A 19,298-nucleotide genomic window follows, 5' to 3' on the forward strand; every position below is an offset into this window, starting at 1 on the left:
CTCGCTGAAAATACTAATCATGTTTCATTTCGTGATTAAAAGCTAACTAGATTGCTTAGAGATTCCTTTGGGGCCAAGTTACTCTCCGATTTTTTTGTGCCCATTTTGTAGCTCTTAGCACTAGGCTTGAGGTACAACTAGACAATCTAACTGTAGAAAAGGAAAGGCAGCAGAAAGCATTCGTTGATGAAATAGAGAGAATAACCGTACAGGCAACATAACCAAATCTCTGAGGCTGAACAGAGATATGCCAATGCCCTAGAGGTACATGAGTTCTTTTGTGATGGAACATGACCTTGCTATTGAGATATATGGTCCCTTTGGTGTACTGATTCCGTCATTATCTATGTCTGTAGGAGGAAAATATAAGGAATCAGAATGATTACATGGAATCAATAAAGAAGATGGAGGAGAGCTGATCAAATCAGAAGACTCTGGCTGCAAGAAAGACTTGCACTTGGAGTGGAAAATGGACTTGGCATCACTGTTAATAGAAGAAGGTGCACTCTCTTGTGTTGTTCAGAATGCTAAAACCGAAACTGCAGCCATCAGACGGCATATCGAACTAGCTCTCTGCCTGCCATTTAGTAAGTGTGTTCTCATATATACATGTATTCAACACACTGATTTGCATTAACACATTCCAAAGAGAATGGTGAAGGAAGGAGCAATATGGGGAGCTGGTAAGGATCATAGTTTATTATTTTTGTGGGCTTTGTATGTGTAAATAGACGTGGTAGTGAAAATTAATACAAAAGGAGACGACTTTGTAGAGACTGGTCTACGATTGTACATGTTAATGCCATTCCATTACTACAAACTGAAGGGGCATCAATCAAGCTTTGTTTCAACTAGTAAGCCCAGATACACATCATCGAAACACTAACCTCTAGCAACTAAGATCCAAATATTCTAAGAAAGCATATCCAGAAAGCTTTTCTTCATTCTACCATCCGATAACATATCCATAACAATCTTTATGGTTGAAGCATTTGCAGAGAACCCACACCTCTTCATTTCTTCGATAAGTTTTGCTGATTTTGTTAAGTCACCATCTCGGAGATGTGCCCTGATAAGAGTGTTGTATGTACAATCATTTGGCGCAATCCCATCCTCTTCCATCTTCTTACATAACATGCCCGCTTCAGACAGCGATCCTTTCTTACACAATCCTCCAATCATTGTAGTATATGTCTTGACGTCTGGTTTCACTCCTTTCGAACGTAGGCTACAGAACAAACTCCAAGCATCATCGACCTTATTAGCATTGCACATCCCGTGAATAATGATGGTATATAAACCAATATCAAGTTCCATGTTACTCTTGTGCATTTGATCAAGTATTCCCAAAGCCTCTTCTACTTCTCCATTGTCACACAATCCATCCAGCAAAATTTTGTAGGTTACAATATCAGGATGAACACCTTGAGAGACCATCTCGTGGAAGAGTTCTTTGGCAACATTAAGTTTTCCTGATTGACAAAACCCTTGGATGAGAGTGTTATAAGTGAATGTATTGGCAACCACTCCTCCCATACACATTTTGCGGAAATGTCTCATACCTTCATCAACTCGTTTAGCCTTACAGTATCCATTTATAAGGGTATTATAAGTCACGATATCAGGATCGCATTCCTTGCTAACCATCAGATCCAGCATCTGGTTGGCTTTACCTAAGCGTTTTTCATTGCACAGCCCATTTATCATAGAGTTATATGTAATGATATCAGGATCTGTGCCTCTTGTGATCATCTCGTTGTACAAATCTTGAGCCTCAGTAAGCTTTCCCACTTTCACAAAACTATCAATCAAAGAATTGAAAGTGATGACGGTGGGGGTGATTCCCCTTGTGATCATATCCCTCAGCAACGGTGCACCATCATCCCATCTTCCAGCACTAAAGAAGCCTCTAATGAGAGAGTTGTAGTTAAAGACATTTGGTTTGATACCTTTGGTTTCCATTTCATTGAAAAGGCTGAGTGCATCTTCGAGGCTCCCATCTTTGCAAAGACTGTCAATGATGAAATTGTATGTGACTGCATCGAGCTTGATCTTTCTGTGTTCCATCTTTCTGAGCAGATCCAAGGCCAAGGCAGTGTTACCTGACTTGCACATTCTGTTCAAAACCGGACCATAGGTACGTTCATTGGGTTGGCATCCATTATCAATCATTCGATCGATCAAAGCCATTGCCTCAGACACTTCACCTTGGAGACAAAGACCATTGACAATAGTGTTGAGCGTGATGAGATTTGGTATAACCTCCATTTCCACCATACGATCAACTAACTCCACAGCTTTGGAAACTCTACCCACCAGACATAAACCGTTGATCAAAGTTGAGAATGTGATTGTGTCGGGCTCATACCCAAGCTTCAACATCTTTCCCATCACAGAAAAAGCAAAACCGAGTTTCTGGAGACGGCAGAAGCAATTGATCATAATACTCAGCGTGTAAATGCTATGTGCAATCCCTTGCAGTTCCATTTGCTTGCAGAGATCCAACACAAGGTCATACTGTTTCGTTCTGGCTACTGCACTAAACAGTTTATTGAAATCCATGACCGTAGGAAGAGGACGAGACCTAATCATGGACTGAAACAGAGCTACAGCATCCTTCTTCTTGATACCAACAATCCCACTTCTCAGTCTCTCCTTGTAACAAGACAGATTTCTATAGCTGCCGAGACCAGAGTAGCCTCGTTCACATGAGGAGAGCAAAGGAGTTGCAGGAATACGAGACACAAGCACCAATCTCCGACACAACATTGTTTGTTTTTTTTCTTCAAATCTGGAAAACCCCTAGAAGAAGAAGAACAACTACACTCCCGTCTTCACTGACTTTGATGATTCTTCGCCTTTCACCACAAATACATCTTCACACACCGAACGAATTTCATCTACAGCAGAAACATTCCATCGTTAACTTTGTAGATCATCCCGGTCAAGAACACGACGAAGAAGACAAGGGAAAGTGTGTTGTATCTGTTTTTTTTTTTTTTTAAATCACGTCTCGGTTCTGAGATTAATCTAATTTGGTTTCAGAAGCGGTACGAATCTGGTTTGTATAAAAGCAGACCGCGTTATATCATGTCCGATTTCTTTTTTTCTTTTTCTTTTTTTATTTCATTTTCAAATGTTAATAATTACAGGAGATATGTCGTAGTAACATGTCCGATTTCATTTTAGTTCTGTTTTACACAATTTCAGTTTATAATTTGTTGACAGCTCCATTAAGGAACTAAATATCACTATATTGGGATCAATCAAATCATTCACACCTCAAGGCCGGTTCATGCTCATTCTTGGTTATTAACCCCCATCATTTCCGGTTTGTATAAAAATAGAAGCTTAAAGCTTCATAGAAATACACTTTAATTTTGTTCTTACTATCCAATCATGGTAGCGTCATGATAACGATTGTAATCAACTTTGCAAAATCCGAAAAAAACAATCTTAAGCCATTTTCATATATAAGGAGTGCGACTTTTGTGGTCCACAGTTCAGTAAAGTTCACGACGAAAGTGCTACGGAAAGGGAGACTTGAAGTTGTAAGAAACTGAGTTCGAGAGTTTATAGGAACTTTAACCAATGTTTTATTTAATGCCTTATGGATTTTATATTTACTTTGTTTTTTTTTAATATGTGGACCATTATGATCATGCATCTTTATCTCCTAAGAGCATATGCAATGGTGTTACTCTAATTAGAGTCCTTAGCATTATTAAAACATTAAATTTTTTTGGTGTTTTTTTTTAAATAGTTAAGGACTTAATCAAAAGAATCAAGTCCATTGGTGTTACTTGAATTAGAGTCCTTAGCGTTTTGTATTCATGAAGTTCAAAAAAAAAAAAGAGAGTTCATGTTTCACTTTGCCATAGTCAATCACTTTCACTCGGCTCCTCTGCTTCTTAAACCAATCTTCCTCCTTCACCACCGACACAATAATCCCTCCATTCACTTCCACTGCATCCGTAACGTTCCGACAGTTATTGGGATCCACGACATAAACTCAAAAGTATATTTTGTTTACTCAACCTAAGGCCTAACGGTGAAGCGAGCTCCTCTACAAGAATGTGAATTACGGGACTGTCCCATTACAAGTGACAAGAAGGGCAAGGAGCCATAAGAAAACATACTCGACTGTGAAGCTCCCAAACAATTTATTTGGCTGATGCAACTGCTGAAGGTTATATCAAAATAAAGACAACTTCATTAGCCTCTCAGATACATGAAACTTTACAAAGCAGTAAGACTAAACACTTTACAGCAATTATATGCAATGGGAAGAAGCAATCTCAACAAATTAAGGCATGGTAAAGTTAAAGACTCTTACTTGTCATGGTGAGATTCCAATCTGGTTGGATAAAAAGAAGCTTTGACTGCAACATGAGGACGACGAATCCCCCACTGAGCAGCAACACATGAGCTTCCAAATTGATAAGAGCCATTTCACTTCCCCTGCCAGACACAAACAAGTCATAAAAAAAAAAAAAAACCTTAGCAAAAATTCTAATTTCTTTAACAACCTAACTCCAAGGAACAACACATAAAAGATTCAAGCTTTTTCAAACACCTAATAAGATTTATGCAATTTCATTTCATGAGATTTTTGACCGATAACAGAATCCAGATAAAACAGAAAAAGAGCTTCACGTTCACCATAGAAAGGACAAAACTTTATGAAGAGAAAACAAAACAAGACCACATATGAAAATTTCAACCAAAGTCAGAGTACCCTCCTGCCAATTCAACACACACAAAACACGATATCCCCAATAGCGTAGCTAAAAATCCTAAGGATTGAGTCATACGGGGAAAAAACGAAAAGGGAGAAGAGGATTTTTCGAAAAGGTTTCGATAAGGATCATGGTGGGAGATGATGGAGCGAGGAGAGATCGAGAGAGAGCGTGGGAGGAGAGATAGAGAGAGACACGTGTGTTAAGGATAGAGTCCTTCCAATCCCTCTTGAAGGATTGATCCCTAGCTAATTAAGCCAAAATAATAATATTATATTGAAATAATGCTAAGGATTAACTGTAAAGACTCATCTAAAATCACCGTTGCAGTTGCTCTAAAGCTATTGAAGGAGAGATAAAAGATCATCGATAGAAAAAGACAATTTCACTGATATACACACATAAACGTGTTTATTTATGTCTCTTGAAGCATGAATGTTTGTTTCCATACAAACTTAAATTATGTATTGAGTTGATCTTTCTTTGCCCGTGTAAATTTCTACTTTTGCTGTACACAAATATTTAGTTGGTTTAAGAGAAAACTTACTGGAACAAAACATGAGTTTACTTCAGATTTTTTTGATAAATATTCTTATACAACGAAGACTAATACATTAAAACACTTGCATAAATTATTCATTTGAAATTAAGCTTATGATCCTAAAAATGGCAGCTTAATGACACCTGCACCAAAAGGTTGTTGTAATTAGTCTATTGAGAACTGAGAATTGATTAACAATTCTAAATGGTTGTTCAATTTTTCTTACCCTTAGAAACGACATGTCCCCCATCAGTGACTATAGACACTGACTTATCAAAAATTGATTTTTCACCAGCAAGAGGAATCTGTGAAAACATATTAACAAATGATTGATTAGTTCAATAACTGCATAAAAGAGAGTAAAATACACACACACACAACAAAAAGACAAACCTGGTTATCATCAATGATTTCGATTGTGAAAGGTATGTTCTGATGAACATCAAATGTTTTTAGAGCGACATCAAACGTTTTTAGAACGACATCATTCACACTGATACTGTATGTACCAGGCTTAAGGCCATAGACTGTTAAAGCCATTGTGGTTGGACCTGCAAAAAAACTTCAATCACTCAAGGAAGAAAAGGAGGAGAGCAGAAATAAAACAAGCTTCAAAATCTTAAAAGGACAATACATTCTTCTCCTTCCTGGATGAAACGGATATTGCCTTTAACACCCTCCTCCTCATCCTCGCTGCTCTTCAAAAGAGCAACTGCTTCATACTCCTCCCACGGGTTTCTCAAATATTCTATGTGACCTACCGAGACTCCAAACCTTTTACGCTTAGATTTATCAAAAGGGTTGAAACTGATCTCCTTCACAGTCTTTGTATCGGTGTTAAAGAACATCCCAGTGGGAAGAGACCAACTAGGACCCACAATTTCAGTACTCTGCAACCACACTGTTTCGTTTGTGTGTATCACTCCCACAAATTTAAAGCCATACCCACTAAAATCCAGAGGAAGATTTGGGATCACATGAATATGCTTCACCCAAATTTGTTTGACGCGGTCCTCTAACACCCACAAAGCAAAGCTTACCAGGTGTTCCAACAGCACAAAAGAAGCCAAACTCCCATTATAGTCAAACAAAATTGCCTCCGAAGAAGCTTGAATATCAAAGTAATTGATTGAGCTGAACTCCTCGGCATTGAGGTCAAAGTCTATCACCATTGAAATCGGCGCATCAGACCTGGATGCAGCTGGATAGAATATATGTCCAGCTATGCATACCGGTTTCCACTTCATCGGGAAATGCTCTATTCCACAACTGATGCTTCTCCACGAGTAACGTTCCCCAGCCCTTACTGTGTGACAACAATGGTTTCTAGATATCAGGTCTGCTGTTGTCATTGCCAAAATCTTGAACGTTTTGCTGATAGGATCGTAACCGAAGTAACTCTGCGCTCCAATGCTGCCTCTTACCACTTCAGAATTGCGTACGGTAAAAGACATGCCGGTGCTGGGGTTGTGTATTCCACAAAAAGACGGTTGCATATCGAAGACCAAACCATTTACATAGGTAAAAGTTTGATCTCCAACTTTATGACGTAGCTCTGTCTGATGATTGACATCTAGAAAATAACCGAAGATTTCTCGAGTCCAAGGCAAAGGTGACGTCAAGATATTCCCGTGGTGGTATATTCGACTGGGCCAGTCTAGAGTGCATACAAACAATAGATGAGTCCTTGTTCGACTCGAAAACAAGGCTGTGAAAGATGGACGACTGATTATTGACGCCCAAGTTTTCGACACGCATCGGCACATGGCTATAGATTTGGCAGGCATTCTCGTGAGTATCTGCTCAATCATAGAATCAGGCATTAGGTCCCCACCTAAACGTATGCCATCAAATAGAATATCATTATCATCATCACCCTCTTCATCACCAGCATTCCTAATCCAAACGGCTTCTTTCTCATCAGGTGTAAAACCGCTGCTGACGATGCCGAATTTCTAGCGAATCTGTCTCGGTGATTGGCAGGCCGTGATTGAATCTGCGATGGTTTGGAAGCAGAGATCAAGCAAACTGTTGATGATAAGGTAATCTGCAGCCATAAGGACAGGGTAAAGGTCTGTCCGGTTATAATGTAAGAAGCGGTCGTCCAACCTCTTCAAATCCATTTCGGAGGAAGCGCGGGCATGGTTCTTCCAGTAATCGATCACTAAATCTAGAATCTCGTCTTCGACGTCTTCAATCAGAATATCGCCTCCTTCACAATAATTCGCTATCAACTTGGATTGGGATGCGACCACTTCATCAATCTCGTATATTTTGCCTCTAGAGCTTCTCAAACGTACAGTCTCTTTCTTCGCCATTGAAAGATCAAAATAATTGAGCTCAGAGTGGTGGAGTTTGCTAAGCCTAGAGGTTTTTAATAGACGTGAGGAGGATGACTTCTCTAACTGCTTCCCGCTTGGATGGTTTTCGCCCTAATTTATTAGCTGACACCAATAAATGGAGCTGTTAAATTATATACACATTTCCGAGTCTATGTGGATCTTTCGTCTCTTCTTGGGCCTTGATAGCTCCTGTGTTGGGCCTTTTTCGTGTTTCCAACTCTCAGACCAAGTCTGAAACGGATGAAACTCGGGTCTGGAGCATTAAAGACATTTACTAATTATTTCATGTGTTTATACAATACTAAAAAAACAAACAATAATTAATTGTACATCGAGTTGTTTGAAATATTTTGAAGTCATCGTTTGAATTCGCTATCACCATGAAGTGAAGTTCTCACTTTAGAAATCATACACAAGTCAACAAAGATTGACAGGTTAAGGTATGAAAAAAGTTATTTAGAGATGAAAAGAGAGATCAAATTACATTAAAGAAAGCAAAAAGATAAAGAAAGAGAGGCTTATTGTTATGCTAATAGCTTAGAACACAAAAGACAAAGCGAAATTGAAAAAAACAAACGGGTACAAAACAAGAACAAGTTCTCAATCACATGCTCATTATTGAGGACCTCCTTTATAGGTATCTATAAGCTCCTTAAAGTTCCTAGAATCCCTGCAATTTCATCATAATTGCAACACAAAAACACACAATAAATATCTTTGTTTCTGTTCTCCAAAATATAACTTCAAGTCACTGTGAGAGACCCGAGAGTTAAAAAAAAAATGGCTCGAAGTCTTACCATGCGGGTTGTGAAGTCTCCGAATTTCAACTAGTAAGCCCAGATACACATCATCGAAACACTAACCGAGACTTCTGTCTCTAGCAACTGAGATCCAAATATTCTAAGAAAGCATATCCAGAAAGCTTTTCTTCATTCTACCAATCCGATAACATATCCATAACCACCTTCACAGTGGAAGCATCTGCAGAGAAGCCACATCTCTTCATTTCTTCTATAAGTTCAGCTGATTTGGCTAAGTCACCATCTCGGAGATGGTCCATCTTCACAGTGGAAGCATCTGCAGAGAAGCCACATCTCTTCATTTCTTCTATAAGTTCAGCTGATTTGGCTAAGTCACCATCTCGGAGATGGTCCATCTTCACAGTGGAAGCATCTGCAGAGAAGCCACATCTCTTCATTTCTTCTATAAGTTCAGCTGATTTGGCTAAGTCACCATCTCGGAGATGGTCCATCTTCACAGTGGAAGCATCTGCAGAGAAGCCACATCTCTTCATTTCTTCTATAAGTTCAGCTGATTTGGCCAAGTCACCACCATCTCGGAGATGAGCTCGAATTAGTGTGTTGTATGTATAATCATTTGGCGCAATCCCATCTTCCTCCATATTTTTAAACAACAGGCTAACTTCAAGCAGAGATCCTTTCTTACATAATCCTCCAATCATTCATTATATTATACGCTTCACTTCTTTCAAAGGTAGGCTGCAGAATAGATCCCAAGCATCATCAACCTTACTAGCATTACACATCCCGTGTAAGATGATAGTATAGATACCAATACCAGGATCAATCTTACACTTGTGCATCTTTTCAAGTATTTCCAATGCCTCTTCTACTTCTCCATTGTCACACAACCCATCCATCAAAATACCATAAGTCACAATATCAGGATAAGCACCTTGAGAGACCATCTCCTGGAAGAGTTCCTTGGCGACATTAAGTTTTCCTGATTGACAAAATCCTTGGATGAGAGTGTTATAAGTGACTGTACTGGCAACCACTCTTCTCAGAGACATTTTGCGGAAAAGTCGCATACCTTCATCAACCAGTTTAGCCTTACAATATTCATTTATAATGATGTTAAACGTCACGATACTAGGATCGCATCCCTTGCTAACCATCAGGTTGGCTTCATCTAAGCGTTTTTCGTTGCACAACCCATATATCAAAGAATTATATGTAATGGTATTAGGCTCTATGCCTCTTTTGATCATCTCATTGCACAATTCTTTAGCCTCAGAAAGCTTTCCCTCTTTCACAAAACTATCAATCAACGCACTGAAAGTGACAGCGTTCGGTTTTACTTTTACACAGTTTCAGTATACTATTTGTTGACGATCACAAAAGAACCTTTACTTCCAAAAATAACATCTCAGTCAGTCATTCTCACAAAGGTCCTCAAGGATATAACAGAACCAAGAAAGCCAGAGTTTCGCTTCAGCTTCCCCAATGGCGGTTTTTTTATGTCCGATTCTTTATATCTTTTTACACAGGACTTTTAAAATGTTTGTAGAAGCCAGAAATTGGGTGGAATCAAAGAAAATGAAAAAAAAAATGTGATTTTTATTCGGTAACAAGAACCAACGACTTCAACCATTGTATAAAAAACTTCAAAGACGTTATTACATTACCAAAAACAAACAGACAGATTAACCGAGACCTGAGGTTTCGTCTTGGCGAGGAGCGTCCGCTTTGATGCGCGGTGGTCTAACAATCTTATCGATCAGCCCGTACTCCATAGCTTCTTCTGCGTTGAACCTTTTAACTCTGCTCAAGTCTTTGAAGATCTGCATCATCATTCATTCATCATCATCATAAGCACTCACAAGTTTACATGTTTACTGTTTAGTTATTAATATGTCAAAAGAACAAAACTAACCCTTTCCGCAGGCTGCCCTGTATTGTTGGCTAGCTCGTTGAAGAGGTAATCTCTTATCCTTGAAAGCTCTTTTGCTTCATTTTGTATATCATCAGCCTGTGTGTAGTTTTCACCATGTAAATAAAATAATGAATATCATTAATAGTCCATAACTCTAGCTAAATTTACCTGACCACGGGCTGCACCAGCTGGTGACGTGAGGGCGATTCTCGACAATGGCATCGCAAACCGTTGACCCTTTCCACATAAAACAACAAAATGATTACACACACAATAATTCAACTTCCAAGTGAGATTAGCATATAAGTTCAGTATGGTTTTCAGGATGCATAGATGATTTGATTACCTTCTCACCAGCAGCAAGTAGAAAACCTGCAAGGTTATACGCAAGCCCAACACAATGTGTCCCCACCGGACTCTTCAAGCTCTTCATCGTATCATAGATAGCTAAACTTGGAGTAAGCTGTTCAAAAAATTACAATATTAATCTTCAAAACTTTGGACAAGTGTTAGCAAAGAATGAAAGAGAGAGAAACTCACATCCCCTCCTGGTCCATTAAGGTACATATAAATCCTCCTGGAGTCATCAAGAGTATCAAGATACAACATAGTTGCTAATATCTGGTTGCTAAACTCTTCATCAATGTTTTGTCCAATGAAGATTACACGCTCTCGATACTGCAACAAAAATAATCAAAGTATCACTCTTTTTTAATTGCCAGAAAGAAACGTATGCACAAGTTGAATATACAATATACTTACAAGGGCATTCCATATGTCAACCCATTGCCAAGTTCCTTCTTCTCGGTTTCTGTAAGGCACTCTCGGTGTACCTATTGGCATCATCTTCACCCTCGACCTACTCGCTTTCCCAGTCCTGCAACAGCACATAAACCACACCACTCAAGCGACTAGAAATGAACCAAAACATTCAAAGGCACACCTACTTTCATCATGTAATCAACAATCCCACATCTCGTTTTGTACTACAAGTCTTAGCTCACGTTTTATAACTCATTACATGAATTTTTCACCACTAATCAAGCATACGTTATGTAAATGTTAGAAGTAAAAGCCAAGTCTAGAATCAACTCTGCAAATAGAAGAAGGTGGACATTACCCGGATTCCAGACTCTTGTGGATCCTGCCATAGAACTCCTTATTCAAATTCTGATACCCATTTGTCAAAAAGCCTGCAACAGATTCCGACAAGGGTAACACGAACTAAATCAGTTCACTCCCATCTCACTTAAACCCAATTCGATTAAAAAACTAAAACTTTCAGACTGATAAAGAAGAAAAGGAACGAACTTGCAGATTGAGGCTTCAACCCAGAATAAAGCTTAATGCTACAGCTGCACAAATCATTACAACAACAACAAAAACTTAATCAGATGCAAGTGTTCGTAGACATAGACTATGTAAGCTTTAGAGAACCTCGGACTCAGAGAACACTGGTGAAGGGTTGTATTAAACGAGACCGCCATGGTCGTCGTCGTCAATCGAGTGTGTTTGTTTACAGATTGGGTTATTCTAATGGAGAAGATGAATGGGGTCTATCAAATATCTATTACATGTATATTGGTTTACCTCAACCGATCGGTTTACATGTGTAAAAATTGTATTTGGTTAAATTAGTTTATTTATTTATTTTGCTTTGGTTAGTGAGAGTGAGACCAACAAGATTTTGAACTTCCGACTTCTGGTCTGAAAAATAATGTTTCTAAGAAAAAATAAAAATACAAATCTTTCTGCCACTAATCTTACAAACAACAAACACTTTGTTCTTTCGTTTTTCTCAATGTCCACAACCACAGGCACGGCGCTGTCTCTTTAAGCGCGGTGTTAATCAGATGGAAATAGACCGAAGAAGATTAATGGACAACGTCTTGTCAATCAGTCATCGTGATCATCCAGCGCTGAATAAATCATCCTACCAAAAAAAAAAAAAACAGACAGAGAATGTGATTTAGCTTGTCCTTGATCTATAAATCTATAATGATTAAGCAAAGAGAGGATTCTTTTATACCAGAAGATAGTGAGAAAGAGGTTAAGGATTATGTAAGCGAGTTTGAACAGCCGTTTCTTCTTTTCCCAGTTAAGCAAATTGAATATCTCTGTGACATCTACCAAGTGTTGTCGCTTCGAGTAGCTGAACAAATTAGAGAAACCGAATGGGAATCATCACCATGTAGTTTGGAGATACTGTAAGTTGTGTAAAGAGAGAGACTTCACTTACAGTTGGAAGTTGTAGTAGAGATAAGGGAGGCATAGGAATGCCATGAACCAGTGTCCTGTTAAGAGATAGAATACACATAGAACTCCTTGTACAATGAACTCCGGTAAGACCACGGAGTTTATTCTCGATGCAGAGTCGTAAGGGTTGATGTAATCAAACTCAAGATCCGCTAAGCAAACAAGCTGCAAAATTAAAGAGTTTGATTCAAAAAAAAAAAAGAGATAAATATTTTTAGTTTCTTCTCTTTCTAACACAAATTATGTAATTAATCAAGCTTATGATCAATAAGCATATCAATCTCAGTGACTTCTCTGGACATAGTCTAAACTCATAAATACACTACAACATAGACTCCGTTACAACGGGTCAATGCAACTAATAACATTGACCCTAACATTCCAAAAGTTGAAACTTTCCCAATCACAATCATGTGGCAAAGCACAAAGCCTCTAACTTTAGGTTTAGTTTTGTCTTAAAATTGAGGATTCGGATCGAATTAGAACCTGATAGACGATGATTCCGACAAGAGCGATGAGGAAGAAGAAGGATATAAGCCATGTCCAAATATCTCCCATCTTCCCCCTTCCTTCTGCCTCCCGATCTATTCCCCCCCCCCCGATGTTTCTTGTTCTTCTCCAACTAAACTTCGATTAGGACAACAAGTTAGTACTCGGTCAGTTTGGCTTCGGTTACGAGATTCTGGTCGGAAACAAGAGAAGGCACGAGCCTTCCGGTTCTGTTGTTTCCCGATGCTCCGGTTCGATTATGGTCATAACTGTTTTCTTTTACTCGATCCGTTCCATGCCGGTTTAATATATCAGTAGGCTTTTTTATAAGCCCATGGGCCTGTAGAGTTCGTTCTAATAGTTTGTTTGCATGTGAGTCGTATAACTAATTTTTAAGAAGGAAAAAGAATGGGGCCCAGAAACCTTTAAATCATGCGATGAGTCGGTGATTGTAACCAGTTTACAAAATACCATAACTTTATTTCAACAGTTGTCAAATTAATTATTTAGGATAGATTCTTTTGCAAGGCTAGGGGCTAGCCAAACTATCCAAGTTCACTAAGTAGATAATTACTTACTATCGCTATCAGTATAGAAAGGTGTCCTTGATTTCTTAGTGACAATTATATAGTGTCTTACAATATGGTTTTATTTATTTCAGTTCTAACACTATATAGTGGAGTGGTTGAGAAATGGAAACTCTCATATAAGCTTGTGAATCAAGCAAATTATGTTATCACATGATTAATGTCAATAAATTTATTTTAAAATGAGTAGGTCGTTGTTTGAAGAATGTCACTTCATTGGAAAACGAAGATCCAGATTTTCTTTTTTGTGTCAGTAGTTACTTTGTGGTAAAAGTTACTCATTTAGTTATAAGTTGCAATCCAGAGAAATATTCATTTACCGAATTATTAAGCTATCCCATTCCATGTAAAACGTATATATATTAATATATCTAAGTCTACTGTTGCTACTAAACATTTACATTTCAAATCTCCTTGTCTTTTGATCAAGTGTTTCACAGCATGATATTTTTATTACAAAAAAAAAAAACTATATGTTTCAATGCATGGATTTTGGGTGGTTGGTATCTAACAGACAAGATCATTCTTACAAATGTACTATCCATCTTTTAAGATTGGACTGATCTAAATTCTCTGCTAACAAAATTGAATTCTTCCTTCAATATCGGCGGAATATGTTTGTAAAGAAGTTAGAATCCATGGATCATTCACATATGTATAAGCATGCATACATCAGAAAGTGGGAGACAGTTGTGACATGTGGTTTCATACGACATTATATATTGACCAATTAAAACATGACTCCTACTAACCTCCACCTTTTACTTTAATTATTGGTTTTAGTTTTCTTCATTTTGATTTTGTATCTTACAGTGTTTTGTTCCAAATACATAAGATTAAGTTAGGCGTTATAACTGGAGATTTTCTTACGAAATACTATTGCTTAATATTTAGAAGACAATATGTCGCTTGGGGCCCCAGTATATTGAATAATTTGAGTGATGAGAGAACGTTAAAATCAAATTTTATCTAACTGGTTATCTTTGTCCAAGGAAAATAATGGCCAAGATTTTTGATCAAGTGTGTTTACAGTGTTGAAATTGACAAAATGTTCTTAAAATGTTATGCGTGCAACATTCTATGTTGTTCGCGAAAAATGTTGTGCTATCTTCGTTTGTGAACTGTTATTTGTAATGTTCAACATCGTCACATGCGATACGTGAAGTGTGATTTATATTGGTGTTTCTACCATCCTTTAAAAACAAGATTCCAAAAAAAAACGTAGGAATGTATAGTGAACGATGACGTACCACGAGTGTGATTTTTTAATGATTATTGTTTTGAAGATTAAATAGCCGCACTGGTATTTTTGTGTGTGCTTTTTTTTTTTTTTTTTTTTTTTTTTTTTTTTTTTTTTTTTTGGTCACGGGCGGTCTCCGGATTCCTAGAAGACTCGAACCCAGGTGCCTTGGGATCCAGTTCACTCTAGTGTTACCACTAGGCTATTCTGTCCCGTCTTTTGTGTGTGCTTATGTTCTTTGTTTTCTGTTAGCAAAAAGGGAAAAAAAAAATGTGAATGTTGTGAAGAGTACACAGGGGTGTGTGGTTATACTCATGACTTGAAAGTTCAAACGGCTAGTGACGGCCGTGACACTCATGATAATGACCATTCACACAAAATCAATGAAAAAAACAAAACCAAGCAACCAAATATTATAGATTTTAACAAATAATATACGTTTTAGAAAATCGTAAGTAGGAACCAGCATCGTTGGTAATGAAATGAGAACCTCTAAAATGATTTTCAGTCGAATTACAAAACTACAGTCTACATTCTTTCAACTTTCAAAGACAAAAAAATCATTTACCAAGAAACGTCCATGGGAGTCCAGAACACGATGGTCAACACTGCATACCCTCTCTCCCCTTTAATGTCTTCCACACTGTCTACCTAGAAACAAAATTAAATTCCGACTATACCCTCTTTACATGTCCAGAATCTGAACACATCCCACGTAGACAAAAAGCCACAAATGGAAAATCCCACTCACCGGTTTTTATTTTATAACGATATTAATCAAAGAAAGGCTCAAGAGTCCTGTAATTTGCATGAGTAGCTGAACTCTGTAAACTGAACTCATCTTTCTCATACAGTACCGTCTTTTGTCAACAAAGTTTGAACTTAGCATCTGTGGTAAAATCTAATAAATGTATTTTAGAAATAGTATAAAAACAAGTATAGATTAAGAAAATCTAAAATGCATTAAATTAAGGTCCCAAATAGTTTCAGTAGTAAACATAAATAAAGTAAGAGACAAGAAAAGGTGAAAAAACATGTCCGAAAACCACTTAGAAGCGCGTGAACAAAACGCTCCAGTGATGGGGAAGTGAGAGAGTGTATAAGCCAATGTAACGCTTGGGTTCTCGTACGACGTGGGGGCTCTGCTTTCACCTTGTTCCTTTTTAAAAAAAAAACGTCCACTCCACGCGCGTGACTTTCTATCAATTGTCTGAACTCTCTTCTTCATCTTCTTCTCCCCCCACTGCCTCTTTCTTCGAATTAGCAAAAAAGAGCGACCAGTGTGAGTGACATTAGAAAAGAACTATAGAGCAGCGAATTTCTCTTGATCACCGGAAACGTAACTCCTCCGGACGACGAAGTTAAACCGTCTTCCGGCGGAGTTTCCCGGTTAAGAAAAAATGTCACACGTTTTTTACGAGGCAGCAACATCTCCCGCTTAAACCCCTTTTTAAGACAGAAACAAGAAAACAAAATATCACTCTCTCAAAAAAACCCACCTCGAAAGTTCCGATCTTTTTCAATGTCGACGACGAACGCTCCCACGCCACCTCCGGAGACGGCGATCGACGGGTTAACGACCGACGAGCTAACAACGAAAGCTTTGAACAAAAGATACGAAGGGTTGCTGACGGTGAGGACCAAAGCAGTGAAAGGCAAAGGCGCGTGGTACTGGACTCATCTCGAACCAATCCTCGTCCGCAACACCGACACTAACCTCCCCAAAGCAGTGAAACTCCGCTGCTCCTTATGCGACGCCGTTTTCTCCGCCTCCAACCCTTCACGCACCGCCTCCGAGCATCTCAAACGCGGCACGTGTCCCAAGTTCAACTCCTCCGTCAATGTCAACCCTTCTCCTTCCTCTTCCTCCTCTTCCCCTTCTCACCACCGGAAACGAAACTCCTCCGGCGCGGCCGTTCCTTCTCGTCTCAACCCTCCTCCACACTCTTACCACGTGACGCCGATAACCGTCGTGGATCCCTCCAGATTCTGCGTCGAGTACTCTGCTCCTCCTCCTCCGCCGCAGGGGCAGCATTTGATGCTCTCCGGCGGGAAAGACGATTTGGGTCCGTTGGCTATGCTCGAAGACAGCGTGAAGAAGCTCAAGAGTCCCAAACCGTCTCACACGCAGTCTCTCACGAGGTCGCAGATAGAGTCAGCTCTGAGCTCTCTCTCCGACTGGGTCTTCGAATCTTGCGGCTCTGTTTCTTTATCGGGTCTGGAGCATCCGAAGTTTCGAGCTTTTCTCACCCAAGTCGGGTTACCGATCATCTCCAAGAAAGACTTCGCCACGACGAGACTCGACGTGAAGTACGAGGAAGCTAAGTCAGAGTCCGAATCAAGAATCCGAGACGCCATGTTCCTCCAAATCTCATCGGACGGGTGGAAGTCAGGAGAGGGACTAGTGAATCTGGTCGTGAATTTACCAAACGGGACGAGTCTGTACAGAAGGGCGATTCCGGTGAACGGAGTTGTACCGTCGAACTACGCGGAGGAGGTTCTGTTGGAGACTGTGAAGGGTATTTGTGGTAATTCACCTCAGAGGTGCGTTGGGATAGTTTCGGATAAGTTTAAGACCAAAGCGCTGAGGAGCCTTGAGAGCCAGCATCAGTGGATGGTCAACCTGTCGTGTCAGTTCCAAGAGCTTAACAGTTTGATCAAAGACTTCGTCAAAGAGCTGCCTTTATTCAAATCCGTCTCGCAGAACTGCGTGAGACTCGCCGAGTTCGTTAACAACACGGCGCAGATACGTAACGCTCACTGTAAGTATCAGTTGCAAGAACACGGCGAAGCAATAATGCTTCGGTTACCGTTGAGTTGTAGTAGTAGTGGTAGTAGCAAGGCTTGTTTCTTGGAGCCGTTGTTTAATCTACTTGAGGATGTGTTGAGTTCCGCTAGAGCGATTCAGATGGTAATGCATGATGATGCTTGTAAGGCTGTTTTAATAGAGGATCATACGGCTCGGGAGGTTAGAGAGATGGTTGGAGACCAAGGGTTTTGGAACGAGGTGGAGGCGGTCCACGCTTTGATCAAGCTTGTCAAAGAGATGGCTCGGAGAATAGAGGAAGAGAAGCTGCTTGTTGGGCAATGCCTGCCTTTATGGGAAGAGCTAAGAGCCAAGATTAAAGATTGGGACTCTAAGTTCAACGTAGGAGAAGGACTTGTCGAGAAACTCGTTGAGAGAAGATTCAAGAAGAGTTACCACCCGGCTTGGGCTGCTGCTTTCATACTAAACCCTCTTTACTTGATAAGAGATAGCACCGGGAAGTATCTTCCTCCGTTCAAATGTTTGACACCAGAGCAAGAGAAAGATGTGGATAAGTTGATAACAAGGCTTGTGTCTAGAGACGAGGCACACATTGCGTTGATGGAACTTATGAAGTGGAGAACAGAAGGGCTTGATCCTATGTATGCAAGGGCGGTTCAGATGAAAGAGCGTGACCCGGTCTCTGGAAAGATGAGGATAGCTAATCCTCAAAGCAGTAGGCTTGTTTGGGAGACGTATCTTAGCGAGTTCAGGTCACTAGGGAAAGTTGCTGTGAGGCTCATTTTCCTCCATGCAACTACTTGTGGGTTCAAATGCAATTCCTCTCTTTTGAAATGGGTAAACTCGCATGGACGGTCACATGCGGCTATAGATAGAGCTCAGAAGCTTATCTTTATATCGGCTAATTCGAAATTCGAGAGAAGAGATTTCTCTAATGAGGAGGATAGGGATGCAGAGCTGCTAGCCATGGCTAATGGTGATAATAATTTGCTTAATGATGTTCTTGTTGATACATCCTCTGTGTGAGTTTTAAGTTTGACATTTTGTAGGATTATTTGGATTCTTTTCTTTCATAGCTATTACCCTTTACTAGATCATTAATATTCAATTTGTACTTGGTTTCTTTAGAAGTTGAGAAAGAGATGACATATCATCCATGTTGAGTGTTTTGTATTTCTTTAGCCTATATAACCATAATATTTGGTTATTTCAAATTTACAAAGTTGTAGTCTTGTGATCATACAGAGTTTCATCACCATGAAACATTCGTGAAACATTCCTTGTCCTAACCATGGATGTACCGGTTAGAAGTTAGAAACTCTAATAAATGACAGCTTTGGCTTCTTCTTGTATTGGTACAAAATGTAATGATCCCTCAAGCTTTTTCATCGAAATTCATATTCTTAATCATGACTTAAAAGCATATGTCTTTACTTTCGAGAAAATAACTTAACTTTTGAAAGTTTAATGTTCATTCTTCATGATAACGTTTGTTGATATCAATGACAGACTAAAGATGCACATTTTTGCCATCTAGAGTAGCTCAAGAACAAAGCCTAATTATCGGGTCTTGACTTCATTTCAACCGTGATTATGATTTCGACAATGCAACTATATATATGTCTAAGTACTCATCAATCTATTTTCTAACTATTCAGTGG

The 19,298-nt window shown here is 39.2% G+C and overlaps 7 protein-coding genes across 7 annotated transcripts; 1 reads left to right on the forward strand and 6 right to left on the reverse strand.

The window, feature by feature from the left end:
• Positions 1-681: 681 nt before the first annotated feature.
• LOC106308230 (pentatricopeptide repeat-containing protein At1g12300, mitochondrial-like) lies at positions 682-3,010 on the reverse strand. The gene has a single exon (XM_013745372.1). The coding sequence runs from the start codon at positions 2,767-2,769 to the stop codon at positions 913-915; it is 1,857 nt and encodes a 618-aa protein (XP_013600826.1). The 5' UTR covers positions 2,770-3,010; the 3' UTR covers positions 682-912.
• Positions 3,011-5,283: 2,273 nt separating this feature from the next.
• On the reverse strand, positions 5,284-7,166 carry LOC106310095 (F-box protein At5g65850-like). Its single transcript, XM_013747300.1, has 4 exons — positions 5,915-7,166; positions 5,674-5,831; positions 5,507-5,585; positions 5,284-5,423 (listed from the first exon to the last, which is right to left on the reverse strand). The coding sequence occupies exons 1-4, from the start codon at positions 7,101-7,103 to the stop codon at positions 5,392-5,394; spliced, it is 1,458 nt and encodes a 485-aa protein (XP_013602754.1). The 5' UTR covers positions 7,104-7,166; the 3' UTR covers positions 5,284-5,391.
• A 69-nt stretch (positions 7,167-7,235) lies between these two features.
• LOC106309357 (SKP1-like protein 11) lies at positions 7,236-7,598 on the reverse strand. Its single transcript, XM_013746386.1, has one exon. The coding sequence runs from the start codon at positions 7,596-7,598 to the stop codon at positions 7,236-7,238; it is 363 nt and encodes a 120-aa protein (XP_013601840.1).
• Positions 7,599-8,556: 958 nt separating this feature from the next.
• On the reverse strand, positions 8,557-9,024 carry LOC106309358 (pentatricopeptide repeat-containing protein At1g12620-like). Its single transcript, XM_013746388.1, has one exon. It carries the CDS (start codon positions 9,022-9,024, stop codon positions 8,557-8,559), a length of 468 nt encoding a protein of 155 aa, XP_013601842.1.
• A 921-nt stretch (positions 9,025-9,945) lies between these two features.
• LOC106307499 (ATP-dependent Clp protease proteolytic subunit-related protein 2, chloroplastic) lies at positions 9,946-11,857 on the reverse strand. Its single transcript, XM_013744479.1, has 9 exons — positions 11,736-11,857; positions 11,610-11,653; positions 11,419-11,491; positions 11,061-11,175; positions 10,839-10,976; positions 10,645-10,761; positions 10,467-10,535; positions 10,299-10,394; positions 9,946-10,206 (listed from the first exon to the last, which is right to left on the reverse strand). The coding sequence occupies exons 1-9, from the start codon at positions 11,783-11,785 to the stop codon at positions 10,069-10,071; spliced, it is 840 nt and encodes a 279-aa protein (XP_013599933.1). The 5' UTR covers positions 11,786-11,857; the 3' UTR covers positions 9,946-10,068.
• A 103-nt stretch (positions 11,858-11,960) lies between these two features.
• Positions 11,961-13,315, reverse strand: LOC106307501 (protein cornichon homolog 4). The gene is made up of 4 exons (XM_013744480.1): positions 13,041-13,315; positions 12,538-12,719; positions 12,328-12,450; positions 11,961-12,231 (listed from the first exon to the last, which is right to left on the reverse strand). Exons 1-4 carry the CDS (start codon positions 13,110-13,112, stop codon positions 12,195-12,197), a joined length of 414 nt encoding a protein of 137 aa, XP_013599934.1. The 5' UTR covers positions 13,113-13,315; the 3' UTR covers positions 11,961-12,194.
• Positions 13,316-16,049: 2,734 nt separating this feature from the next.
• Positions 16,050-18,867, forward strand: LOC106307807. The gene has a single exon (XM_013744871.1). The coding sequence runs from the start codon at positions 16,393-16,395 to the stop codon at positions 18,661-18,663; it is 2,271 nt and encodes a 756-aa protein (XP_013600325.1). The 5' UTR covers positions 16,050-16,392; the 3' UTR covers positions 18,664-18,867.
• The last annotated feature ends 431 nt before the right edge of the window (positions 18,868-19,298 follow it).

This window comes from Brassica oleracea, chromosome C8, assembly GCF_000695525.1.
Source record: "Brassica oleracea var. oleracea cultivar TO1000 chromosome C8, BOL, whole genome shotgun sequence".
NCBI classification, from domain to species: Eukaryota; Viridiplantae; Streptophyta; class Magnoliopsida; order Brassicales; family Brassicaceae; genus Brassica; species Brassica oleracea.